Source organism: Thalassophryne amazonica, chromosome 2 (assembly GCF_902500255.1).
Source record: "Thalassophryne amazonica chromosome 2, fThaAma1.1, whole genome shotgun sequence".
Classification (NCBI taxonomy): Eukaryota; Metazoa; Chordata; class Actinopteri; order Batrachoidiformes; family Batrachoididae; genus Thalassophryne; species Thalassophryne amazonica.
In genome coordinates this window covers 16010637-16024043 of record NC_047104.1, presented here as the reverse complement: position 1 = coordinate 16024043, position 13407 = coordinate 16010637, and the positions used below count along the sequence as shown (strand labels likewise).

At 41.2% G+C, this 13407-nt stretch overlaps 1 protein-coding gene across 1 annotated transcript in view; it reads right to left on the bottom strand.

The window, feature by feature from the left end:
* Positions 1-11655, bottom strand: part of LOC117522431 (cytochrome b-c1 complex subunit Rieske, mitochondrial) — a 28578-nt gene extending 16923 nt beyond the window's left edge. The window contains exon 1 of the mRNA XM_034183836.1: positions 11378-11655. Within this exon, the coding sequence (XP_034039727.1) occupies positions 11378-11588 (211 nt within the window). The 5' untranslated portion in view covers positions 11589-11655. The remainder of the gene's footprint in view (positions 1-11377) is intronic.
* Between the last annotated feature and the right edge of the window lie 1752 nt (positions 11656-13407).

Here is a 13407-nt window from a genome sequence, read left to right as displayed (position 1 = left end):
CCGACTGGACACTCACATTGCGCACATCATCACACATCTTCTTTGACGAGTACCAAGATGGCCGGCGGTGGATTGAAAGTCGGCAGAGTTAACTTTTCAGCAAAAAAAAAAAAGTAAGTTTCTATCTCATAACATTAAAAAGTTATTTACAATTTAGTAAAGCTTGGTCCCAGCCGTCGTATACGATGGCATCAGCCCCAGAGGGTTAATGGCGAACGGCAGTAATTCCCAGAACCCTTCCGGACGACCAGTGAATCTGAATGTTTCAACCTTTTAGCAGTAAACGAAAGTTTTTCATGCTAGAAATAAGGTCTACACAACATGGGCTTAATAAAAAGCGTGACCGATGCAATGAAGCACATTTGACACATTACTACATAAACTGAGTTAATCAAACTAAGTTGAACTGAAACGGGAGAAATGTGGGGTGAATGTAATCGCAAAGTTATTACAAACAACATCCTTATAAACTTACTTGTATGCATTTGTCAGCAGTGTGATGGCGAACTACGGGGGCCAGTGATTAACACATTTAAGCAGGGGTGTAAGCAGCTCTAAGCTGAATGGAGTCAGAGCTCCATCTACTGGACAAACGGTGCAAGGACATTTTACATTGCTGACAAACATTATTTCAATAACTGTTCTGTTTCTGAGATATTATCGGCGTTCTATCTGCAAAATGTTGGCCAATAGAGTACTTAGAAAAGGGCCAGCCGATATATCGGTCGGGCTCTAAATCGGGTGATTATTTTTTGAATTAATCGTTTTTTTATTTTTTGTTTTTTACTTACAGTGGGAAAATAAGCATTTGAACACCCTGCGGTTTTGCAAGTTCTCCCACTTAGAAATCATGGAGGGGTCTGAAATTTTTATCTTAGGTGCATGTCCACTGTGAGAGACATAATCTTAAAAAATAAATAAATAAAAAATCTGAAATGATTTTTTAATTTATTTGTATGTTACTGCTGCAATTAAGTATTTGAACACCTGTGAAAATCAATGTTAATATTTGGTACAGTAGCCTTTGTTTGCAATTACAGAGGTCAAACTTTTCCTGTAGTTTTTCACCAGGTTTTCACACACTGCAGCAGGGATTTTGGTCCACTCCTCCATACAGATCTTCTCTAGATCTTTCAGGTTTGGAATTTCAGCTCCCTCCAAAGATTTTCTATTGAGACCAGATCTGGAGACTGGCCAGGCCACTCCAAGACCTTGAAATGCTTCTTACGGAGCCCCTCCTTAGTTGCCCTGGGTGTGTTTGGGGTCACTCATGCTGGAAGACCCAGCCATGACCCATCTTCAATGCTCTTACTGAAGGAAGGAGGTTGTTTGCCAAAATCTCGCAATACATGACCCCATCCATCCTCCCTTCAATACAGTGCAGTCGTCCTGTCCCCTTTGCAGAAGAGCATCCCCAGAGTATGATGTTTCCACCCCCATGCTTCACGGATGGGATGGTTTTCTTGGGGTTGCTCTCATCCTCTAAACATGGTAAGTGGAGTTGATTCCAAAAAGCTCTATTCTTTCAATTCTCTTTCAATTTTATTTATATAGCGCCAAATCACAACAAACAGTCACCCCAAGGCACTTTATATTGTAAGGCAAAAGCCATACAATAATTACAGAAAAACCCCAACGGTCAAAACAACCGATTCTGGTTCACATAACCTTCTCCCATGTCTCCTCTGGATCATCCAGATGGTCACTGGTGAACTGGACATGTGCTGGCTTGAGCAGGGGGACCTTGCTGCCCTGCAGGATTTTAAACCATGACAGCATCATGTGTTACTAATGTAATCTTTGTGACTGTGGTCCCAGCTCTCTTCAGGTCACTGACTGGGTCCTCCTGTGTAGTTCTGAGCTTTCTCAGAATCATCCTTACCCCACAAAGTGAGATCTTGCATGGAATCCCAGACCAAAGGAGACTGACAGTCATCTTTTGTTTCTTCCACTTTCTAATAAATAATCATAACAGTTGTTGTCTTCTACCAAGCTGCTTGCCTGTTGTCCTGTAGTCCATCCCAGCCTTGTGCAGGTCTACAGTTTTGTCCCTGGTGTCCTTAGACAGCTCTTTGGTATTGGCTATGGTGAACAGGTTGGAGTGTGATTGACTGAGTGTGTGAACAGGTGTCTTTTATACAGGTAACAAGTTCAAACAGGTGCAATTAATACAGGTAAAGAGTGCAGAATAAGAGGGCTTCTTAAAGGAAAATTAACAGGTCTGTGAGAGCCAGAATTCATGCTGGTTGGTAGGTGTTCAAATACTTATTTGCAGCAGTAACATACAAATAAATTATTTAAAAAAAATCATACATTGGGATTTCCAGATTTTTTTTTTTAGATTATGTCTCTCACAGTGGACATGCACCAAAGATGAAAATTTCAGACCCCTCCATGATTTCTAAGTGGGAGAACTTGCAAAACCGCAAGGTGTTCAAATACTTATTTTCCTCACTGTACATGTGAGTTTTGCCATTATTTCTTGAAGTGAGTTATTATTAAATGGCCTTTATCACGCAACATCAACGTTTGACCTTGTAACAAAGTTATGATGTTATATTCTCGTCAAAATCATACCTGGAGTAGTGTTTTGTTTTATTTTGCACATACATACACCACCAACACGCCACAAAGAGATTTCCATCAGGTTTCACTTGATTATGGGTATTTTTAGATGCCTACAGAAACCATCTCAACCACTGACAACATATTACAGCAAGAATCCACAAAAGTTTTTTGAAGGCCTGACTAAAGTGCAATGTGTTATCTTTAATAAGATATTTTCATGAAAAAAGACAAATGTGCAATTTACTGCATTTTATTTTTTTTTCTTGTGTAAAAACACAGCTTAGATGTGGTTTGACCAAAACAAATTGTCATTAAACTTAAACAGGGATGAAGTGGAGGTGTCAGAGTCACTAGGTGTTCACAGGAAACAGCTATTTATTTCTATATTTATTTATGTTCATTGTTAGTTGATCTCTTGTGTTTCTTTTTGCCCGTTTCTCTAAAATTGTATTGTAGCATTATTAGTTATTATTACAAGAGGTACACAGATCAGGATTTTTTAGGACGATCACCGATCACTGAAATTTTGATCTGCCGATACAGATCAAGGCCGATACCGATCAAGTACATATTTGGATCATGCCCAAAATAAGAATATAGGTCTAATGTATAGGACTATTTTTGCATTAAAACTTAATGATAAAAATAAAAAACATGCATTCAAATAAAGACACTAGAATAAACTGCCAACTTTTGTATTACACTGACTTTGTTCTACCAGCAAGCTTTTTTTTTTTTCCATGTTTCATGTTGCTCAGGTTACAGCCTACAGAGAATACGTTGAGAATGTAAAATACAGCCCTCATTCTATGGAGTTAAAATTGTCTCAATATTTGTAAATGCACACAGGGTGATCTACAACTAATCATTGATTTGCAAATGTGTTCAGATATCCACAAATGCAAATTTCATATTTGTAACTTGTAAACTGGTCTTTGCAAATAATGTTGTATTTGCAAATATAAAACTTAATTTGTAAAAAAAAAAATAAAAAATAAAAAATTACATTTGTAAAACTGGAAATTGTATTTGTGAATTGAGTTTCAGCATTTGTGGATCACCAATTACATGCATTCATCGCTTTCCTCTGTGACGTAATTTTGAGACATTCTTTTCGGGAAATCCACAGATCACAAACAAAAATCAATCAATCAATTTTTTTTTATTTTGAACTTAGTTGTCAATTCCACTATCATGGCAGTTCACAATATAAGCAAATCAAATGAACAAAGCTTCTTTGTACTCTCTGAACCTCTACACATGAAAAAATAAACAAAATCAAAATGCCTACTGATTTACAAAAACACACTCACGCACACTGGATATCCACTAGATGGCAGTGTGGTTCCATTCATTACACAGCAGTCTATTTAGATCTCTCAGAGCCATTTGACTCATTTTGACGTCTGATATGAGCTGGACGGACATGGACTACATTAGATGATGGCGACTGCTCTCCTTGTCCGTCCAGCTCATATCAGAAGTCAAAATGAGTTTACGTCACAGAGGAAAGCGTGTCATGACATGACCAAGCATTCCCTGCGCTACTGCCTGCACTGTTGTGATCGGTCCTTTTGATCGGCGCATTTTGCCGATCACCGATCAAGGCGTGATCGGCTGATAATGATCGGTGCCCGATCGATCGGTGCACCTCTAATTATTACTATTATTATTGTTGCTATTATTATAATATATAAATAAAAATAATATATTACAATTTGCAATACATTTGACTCTTTTACAGACTTAATGCTAACTTTAACATCGAAAACACCATAGACATGCTAACGCGTTAGCATCTGTCCCATTTTTAAGTTATAAAATACATCTACCAACTGTTTCAGAAGACCATAACAGGTAGGTAAAGGTAAACATTACTCACAGACATATGCTCTTTAGGGTTTTCGTGGGGAAAAATTTTGATAAAGCGAAATAAAACAAAGAACTGAAGCAGCAAATCAAAGCATTGCTTCATTGGTTCAAAGCAAAGCCACGCCCTGCTCTACTTGAGGAAGGTCTGCCAATGTTCCCACGAAGACAGGGAGGAGAAGGACCGCGGCTCATGGCAAGCAGTAAACAGAGTGGAGAGGAGTGAAAATTCACACAGTCTCTTCCTCCGCGGTGCGGCCCCATACATGCTGACATTGCTACTGCTTTGATTAGCGCAGAATGGGATGTTGCTTTGACAAAGAGAGTATCATATGTTGGCCCCAAAACACACGACACCATATGTGCGCGCGTATGTGTAGTTAAACTTTCCAAATGGCGGAAATCCGTCATGGTGACAGAGAACTTTAACCCATGCTGTAACGTCCCCAGAAAAAAAGCAGAAGACTAGAGCATGCGCATAAGCTGTGTAACAGCTAATCAATTTAGCACCAAAAGCTACAGCTTTCCAACGCGACACACAGTAAAGTAAAGCCTTTTAAAGCCCCGTTAACACATAGACGGTAAGAGCTCCCGGAAGCATCCCGGAAGAGTTTTTGGCTCCTCCGGGCCGTCTTAGGGATCAAACGCCGTTGTTAATGCTGGCGCTAGGGGGCGTGGCTTAGTTCGGGCTTCACCGAGAATTGTCGAAAAAATTATTCAACATGTCGAACAATTCCGGGAGCGCACAAGGAGAATTTGTGTGACGACAGAGACAACGCGAACAACGGTGTTTGATACTTTTAATCGCCGATTCATCCTATCCTTTCCTGTAGTGCCGCAGTTTACACCGCCGTTATTCGGCGGCCGGCGTTGTACCCCTAATCAACGGCGTATAAAATGGAGATAGAGCCCACATCGGCGTACACAACAGTGTTTTAACCAGCGACAGAGGAAGACAAAACGGCGGTGCTAGCGGAGAGTACGCCGTTCTAAACGCCACCTCCCGGTTAAAACGGCGTGCCAAACGGCCGATAGGCGGCGGTCAGTATAAAAACGCTAGTGCGTTGCATGCAGGCCTCTCACTCGCAGCCAGCTCCAGATATTTTTGCAGAGAAGCTCCAGTATGCCTCCTAAAAGAAAGCTGGCAGCGGCAAGGACTAAAAGAAGAAGGAAACCAAGAGGTCTGGTTCAGAAGCAGAGGGGAGGCCTGTGGTGGAGACGGAGCAACACGCTGAGGAGGGGGAAAGGAAGGAGAAGAAAAGGCTGAGGATGATCTCCCTCCCCCTACAGTGACAGAGGCATGTATTCCTGCTGCTTCAGCCTATTATACTCTGGGGGCAGTGCCTATATGCAAATGATCCTGGAATAACGCAGGATTTGCCTGGATAAAAACCTGGGTATTAACCAGCGGTACACAGGGCATTTTCGGGGGCAGCAGAACACCGCCATTCTCACGCGCGTCTTAACCTGAGATTGTAAAGGATAGAACTGGGTATTAACCCCCGTTGCCTGACGTGTGCCGGATGCTACGGCGTCAAAACGCCGCTTTATTCGGCGGCTTTAGCGGCGTTTTATCCGCCTATTTGCGGATAGTACAGCGGTCAAAACGCCGGCGAAATGCTCCACCCCTTTCCAACGCGAAAACAGCTGGAACTACCGCGAACTTCAGTCTACATACTACCTGCCGACAAAACCGTCTATGTGTAAACGGAGCTTAAGAGAAAGATGGTCTGCACTGATCATCTGAAAGAGTTTACTGCGCATTTAAAGCAAAGCAGTGTGTTTGCCTATTAAAAACACACACACAAAAAAAACACACGGTTTGGTCCGCTGCCTGTTCTTCGCTCTACGTGGGGAGTGACTATTGACCCGGCGGCCGGGTACACACAGTCGAAGTTTGCTATTTGCCCGGTGGTCGGCTGCTGTCTCTCTCTGCCCGGCGTGAGGGGAGTGCGAGTCACAGCTCCGTCCCTGGCCACACTGACAAACAGTCTCTGAAATATCCTCCTAGCACAAGTCCACTCTTTCTTTTGTGTTTTGCTCAGACTCGCACTGAGTGTTTTGCTTTTTAATTTTTGCTTTTTTGCTTTTATAACACACAACGCTTCACAAACACAGTAACTTAAATTTAAAAACGGTGACTGTGAGGCTTGCATGTTCAACCTTCAGCTGGAATGCTTCTGCTGAACTGCAGAGAAAGAGAGGTAAAAAAAATAAATAAATAAAATAAAATAAAAAAATCACACAGGGACCCTGACTGAGGATTACACAGATCACCTGAGCATACAGTCCAGTGTCAGGGGAGTGCTGAGCTGAGCTCCTGACACCGGGAAAGATCCAAAATTTGTAAAGATGTGAAAAAATAAATAATTACCCAGGAAAACAGAAAGGAACACACTAAATTTGACATTCTGCGTGATGGCACAGCAACATTGTACCATTGCTTAGGGAGAGCCCTGGACTGTTGATGTTGTTTAAAAAACACAAAAGATTACTCAATTTATCACCAGAATAATCGACAGAATACTTGATTAGTAAAATAATCAATAGCTGCAGCCCTCGCTATGTGGTCTTCCTGATCAATCATATATGTCGATGATTAGATTCATCAGGGTTTTATGACCTAATTACGAGATCATACCACAGGATCACATCTTCTACAACACATTGGAGTAAGTGGACAATGCTTTGTTTGTCCCCAAATGATCCCAGTGTGCACCGTGCCAAATCCAACATCCAGGGCTGTGAAATGAAAATTGTGAAATCCAAGGAAAATTTTCGGGGGGGGGGGGGGGGGGGGGGTACAGCTCCCCAGGAGCTGGGGTCTAGGGGGTCTGGGGCCCCAGAATCAAATTTTTATCTAATGATACTTTTTCAGCATCTCCTGGAAGAACAAATCTCAGAATTAGTGGATATTTAAATGATCCTATATTCAACCTTGTATTTGACCTGTAAATGATGATGTTGAAATAACAGAACATGACGTGGAAGTAGGACCTGGAATGATTTTCCTTTTAATTGTAAACCAAATTATGCATTAACTCAGAACAATTACAAATACAATTACAAACTACATGAAATTCATGAAGACTGAAAAGACTATTTGGAAAATCATGGTAAAATATCAATAACATACCTTATAGTAAAAAGTCACTTATATTCTTGTGTAAATTCATGCAGCCTAAATTCATTCAAAGCCACAATGTCTTTTTTACAATGAAAGGAAGTCACATAATCTTCTCTAAAATCCTGTTTGAACAGCAGAATGTTTATTTTCCAGGGAGAGAAAAATTCTTACCGTGTTTTCCTGAGAGGGCACAGTTCACTTTTCCCGTTTCTTTTATCTTTCAGGTGTGTTGATGAAGTGACAATTCCACGGATTCTTGTCCTTATCAATCTTTTTCAAACAGTCTTTCTTGCCATCTTCTCTCTGTGCAAAGTCGGTCCGTGACACAGACATGCTGCACAAATTTTTTAAAAACTTGAAAGCTCTAAAAGTTTGGGATGTTCACATGCGTCGCACAGCATTGCCGCAGCAACCAACCAGTCCTGCTTTACGACAACTATCGTAACAGCTACGCTTTGAGTGGCATTTTCCCTCCGCGAAACCCCGCAGATCCGAGGAAACTGATTTGTATCTGTAACACACAGTTCAGTGTCCGCGGACTTAATGCTGCATTTACACATAACGACGACAAGTCACGAATGCCACGAAGTATACATTCTTGGCCACTGACCACGAATGTGATGTTTCAGGGCAGAGGCGTCAGGTGTCCTCAGGAACTGCTGCAACCTGTTACCATGCGTTACGATTAATGGCACGTGTTACTAGAGAATTATCAGGAACCATTATACACGGTCAAGAAGTGTTCCGCGTTGTTGCGCGCTATTGTGCGTAACAGCGCATCGTTAAGTTCTGTCACGTTGTGAACGAGGTGAATTGTCTCCACACACACCCATATTCATCCAATCGAATTCAGATTGCTCCAGTGTTTCAGAAGAACTTTGTGACTGCATGCATATTTGGGCTCTGTGCCATGGAGTGGCGCAGAGAGGAGGAGGAGGACACAGCCTGTCGACAGAGGCTGTCGTCTCGCGCATTTTCCCAAACATCAGGCATAGAGGTGGGTCAATACGTCGACGTCATCAGGTGACGGCACAAAAAATGTGTCGACGCAAAATTTGCATGCCGACGCGTCGGCGGATCAACAACAAAGATGGCGGTCCCGGAGAGTCGTGGTAGCAGTGCAGCGAGTGGCTCTTATGAGTTTCTAAGAAGCAAAGCACGTACCCTACAATACGTTGTCTACACCTAGTGTTTTAGGCTACTGTTGATTTTCTGTGTAATTATGTAGTCGTTTACTGAATGTCTGAAAAGATAACGTTACGCTTAGCGATGGGTATCGAGAACCAGTTCCTTTCGGGTATCGTTAAGAAATAATTCGATCCACCGACATCAATAAGCTTTTTGCTTAATGATTCTGTTATTGGTCCTTCAGAGTGGCCGTTATTTGGGGGGTGTTTGTCAGGAAAATGATAATTTCTCTACATTGATTACAGACCATGTAGCAGGTCCGTAATCAACTTTTCTGCAGCGCGGCTTTGCTTTTGAACCTTGAACCAATCGAAGCAATGTTTCGCAGATTGAACAGTGCTTCGACCTATTGCTTCGTTTATTCTTTCTTTCCTTTTCTTAATTTCCCCCCGCTAAAACCCTAAAGAGCATATGTCTGAGTATTATTTACCTTTTTCTGTTAAACCGACCTGTTATGGTCTTCTGAAACAGTTGATAGATGTATTTTATAACTTAAAAACGGGGAGCGATGCTAACGCGTTAGCATGTCTATGGCATTTTCAATGTTAAAGTTAGCTTTTGAGCAGTTGCAGCTGTCATCACGTTCGGGTGCATTTGTTTTCAAATTGTAATTTTTTTAAAATTTATTTTTGTTTATATATTATAATCTAATGATTATTATATACAATATATACTTATTATATACAATTTTAGAGAAAGAGACAAAAGAACCTGAATAGAAACACAACAGAAAACAATAAAACCAACTAACAATGAACATACATAAATAAATAAATACATACAGAAACTAAATAAGTGTTTCCTGTGAACACCTAGTGACTCTTACACCTCCCTTTCATCCCTGTCTTATTTAAGTTTAATGACAGTTTGTTTCAGTCAAACCATATTTTAATTTGTTAATTTCTTCAGTGATTTCCTCCAGAACTATCTGCCAAGCTAGAAAACTGCTGCATCCTAGTAAGAGCAGAATACTACTGGAATGAATTTGAATAAGTTGTTTTTTTTTCTCACCTAAATGGATGCTGCACTCACTCCAGTTTATCGTCTGGAATAGTCCCAGATTGCATTTCAGAGCTTCTAGAATTCAAACATTGTCGTGCAGGTGGTGTTGGGGGGTAATTTTGGGTTTTGCAATGTTAAGGAATTTGTGTTTTTTCATTCAGACATTTAAATCAACATGTATAAATGGTTATATTAGTGAAGTAATGGTGAAATAATCGTTCATCGGAATCGAATCGAAAAATTAATCGTTAGATTAATCGATGTATCGATAAAATAATCGCTAGATTAATTGTTTAAAAACTAATTGTTAGGGACAGCCCTAATCAGGCACATACAGCAGGTGCAACACCTGCAGGAGCATCCTGAGGAGCTTAGGCAGGAACTGTGGAACGACATTTGGAGCCGAGTTTAATTGTGCGCACGTGACAGAGATCTGATTTGTCGTGGCGCGCAGTGAAATGTGATGCCGCGTTACAAGTCGTGTCAAAATTTGACAGTTTCCGTGTCACTTCGTAATAACGCGTGACAGTTTGGGCTCCAAGAACCATCACAGGAACCACTATGAACGTTGTCACGTTCTATTAAGGATCACTACTCATCAAGACAGATCAATACGCTTAGTTGCGACCTCCACGATGTGAGACGAAATGAGGGTGGTGTGTGACATTCGTGGAAGATTTTTTGACAGGCAAAAAGAGTTCCACGAATATCAAGAATATCACGCACCAACACTCACTATTAAGAAACCTATTCAGATGCGTTAAGTCACATTAAGAATGTCAGGAATGTGTCACGAATGACAGAAAAATGACATTCGTAACACGTCTTGGTTATGTGTAAACGCACCTTAAAAAGAGAATGCTTTGCTATAGACATTTTAAAAACTCAGTGATGTTCACGATTATGAGCTGACGTAACATGTGAATTTCTCCTCTGTGAGATCAATAAACTTTATCTATCTATCTATGATTAAAGAGTACATCACTAACACCCCACCTCCCCTCCCCATGATGAAATCCGCGGAATCCCGCAGATCCACGGAGTTTTCACAGCCCAGTATCTGTGAAACAATCTATATGGGGTAATTGAACAAGTATTGCAGTCCTTACCGTGTGACCCTTGACATCACTGCATAGGTCATTTCGATCTGCCTCACATTCAGAGTTCTCAAGGTGAGATACGCTCAAGCAGTGAGATTGTCATGGAGCAAAGTGAGACTACACACTCGGGAGGAGGGTGGGGGGAAGCGTGCTCCCCCAGGAAATTTTCATAATTATGTAGTCAAATGGTGCAATCTGACGCATGTAGACATGACACTGACAACATGTTTACATGCAGTGAGACTTGACTGGTCTGCACATATGACCTAAAAATCAAGGTCGTGAAATGACACACTTTAATATTTATTATGATGTAAACATTTGCTGGGTGATGTCACATTATCCGGCGGCTCTCAATGATTAGCTAAAATGTAGGCCGCGCTTTGCGTTGTTTAGCTTGTAGCTTACTCTGAGTGGCGCTTCAATAAAAATAAAATACAGGTATAACGTTAGCAGGTATAACATGTAGTCTGTGGCATCAACATGAAAACAGCACAAAGTTAAGCAATTAGTGCTAACTTACCACTGAGACTAACCCTCACAGCAGATCCTGTCTTTGGGCTTTGACCGCTCAGAGATCCCCGGCACAGGAGCTTCATTTTCGGGTCCAACAAAACCTGTTCTCCCTTTAGAGCCACTCCGGGTATGCCGGCTTTCAAAGGACTTGTAACTGTGAAAGCTGTAGCCTGCAAATAAGGAGAAAAAACCCCCGAGCGGGCAGCAAGCGACATCATGTTGACAGCTAATGGCTAACTGCTGCCGCGACCTTGTCCTTGTCAACACTGCGCAGGCGCGAAGACGTACGAAGAACGTAATGACGCTTTACGTCTTATACGTACACGTCACTCAACCGGGTGAGACCCACAGATCTTTAAAAATGAAAATTCTTTTGGAACAAACTGGGAGCTTTTTAAATATGAAAGTGCTAAATTTCTTAGAACATACAGTTCCTACCTGGCTAAAACCAGGAAGGCTGAAGAAGATAAAATAGTTCTAGACATTATGACAATATCCAAATTATACTCAACACAAAATATAAACGCAACACTTTGGTTTTGCTCCCATTTTGTATGAGATTAACTCAACGATCTAAAACTTTTTCCACATACACAATATAACCATTTCCCTCAAATATTGTGCACAAACCAGTCTAAATCTGTGATAGTGAGCACTTCTCCTTTGCTGAGATAATCCATCCCACCTCACAGGTGTGCCATACCAAGATGCTGATTAGACACCATGATTAGTGCACAGGTGTGCCTTAGACTGCCCACAATAAAAGGCCATTCTGAAAGGTGCAGTTGTGTTTTATTGGGGGGGATACCAGTCAGTATCTGGTGTGACCACCATTTGCCTCATGCAGTGCAACACATCTCCTTCGCATCATCCGTGAAGAGAACACCTCTCCAAAGTGCCAAACAGCAGCGAATGTGAGCATTTGCCCACTCAAATCGGTTACGACGACGAACTGGAGTCAGGTCAAGACCCCGATGAGGACGACGAGCATGCAGATGAGCTTCCCTGAGACAGTTTCTGACAGTTTGTGCAGAAATTCTTTGGTTATGCAAACCGATTGTTCCAGCAGCTGTCTGAGTGGCTGGTCTCAGACGATCTTGGAGGTGAACATGCTGGATGTGGAGGTCCTGGGCTGGTGTGGTTACACGTGGTCTGCGGTTGTGAGGCTGGTTGGATGTACTGCCAAATTCTGTGAAACGCCTTTGGAGACGGCTTATGGTAGAGAAATGAACATTCAATACACGAGCAACAGTTCTGGTTGACATTCCTGCTGTCAGCATGCCAATTGCACGCTCCCTCAAATCTTGCGACATCTGTGGCATTGTGCTGTGTGATAAAACTGCACCTTTCAGAGTGGCCTTTTATTGTGGGCAGTCTAAGGCACACCTGTGCACTAATCATGGTGTCTAATCAGCATCTTGATATGGCACACCTGTGAGGTGGGATGGATTATCTCAGCAAAGGAGAAGTGCTCACTGTCACAGATTTAGACTGGTTTGTGCACAGTATTTGAGGGAAATGGTGATATTGTGTATGTGGAAAAAGTTTTAGATCGTTGAGTTAATCTCATACAAAATGGGAGCAAAACCAAAAGTGTTGCGTTTATATTTTTGTTGAGTGTAATTCCATCAGACTTGTCTGATGAAGACATAATTAATCTAGCATCTTTACAAAACAAATTAGATTATATATATAAGGACAGAGCACAAGGTGCATTTGTAAGATCTCGTCTAAAATGGTTGGAAGAAGGTGAAAGCAACTCTTCATATTTTTTCAATTAGAAAAGCATCGTGCTAAGTCTAATACACTCCAACAATTAAAAATTAATGGTCAAATAATCTCTGACCCAGCTTGTGTTGCAGATCATGTAAGCTCATTTTATATTATATTTTATATAGGCGAAGTGATGCTGCTGGGAATATTGAGCAATTTTTAGTGGATATTAATATTCAACAAATTCAGTCTTCCCAAAGGGAAACATGATTCCTCTCTTTCGATCAGTGAAATTCACTCAGCTATAAATCAATTAAAAAACAA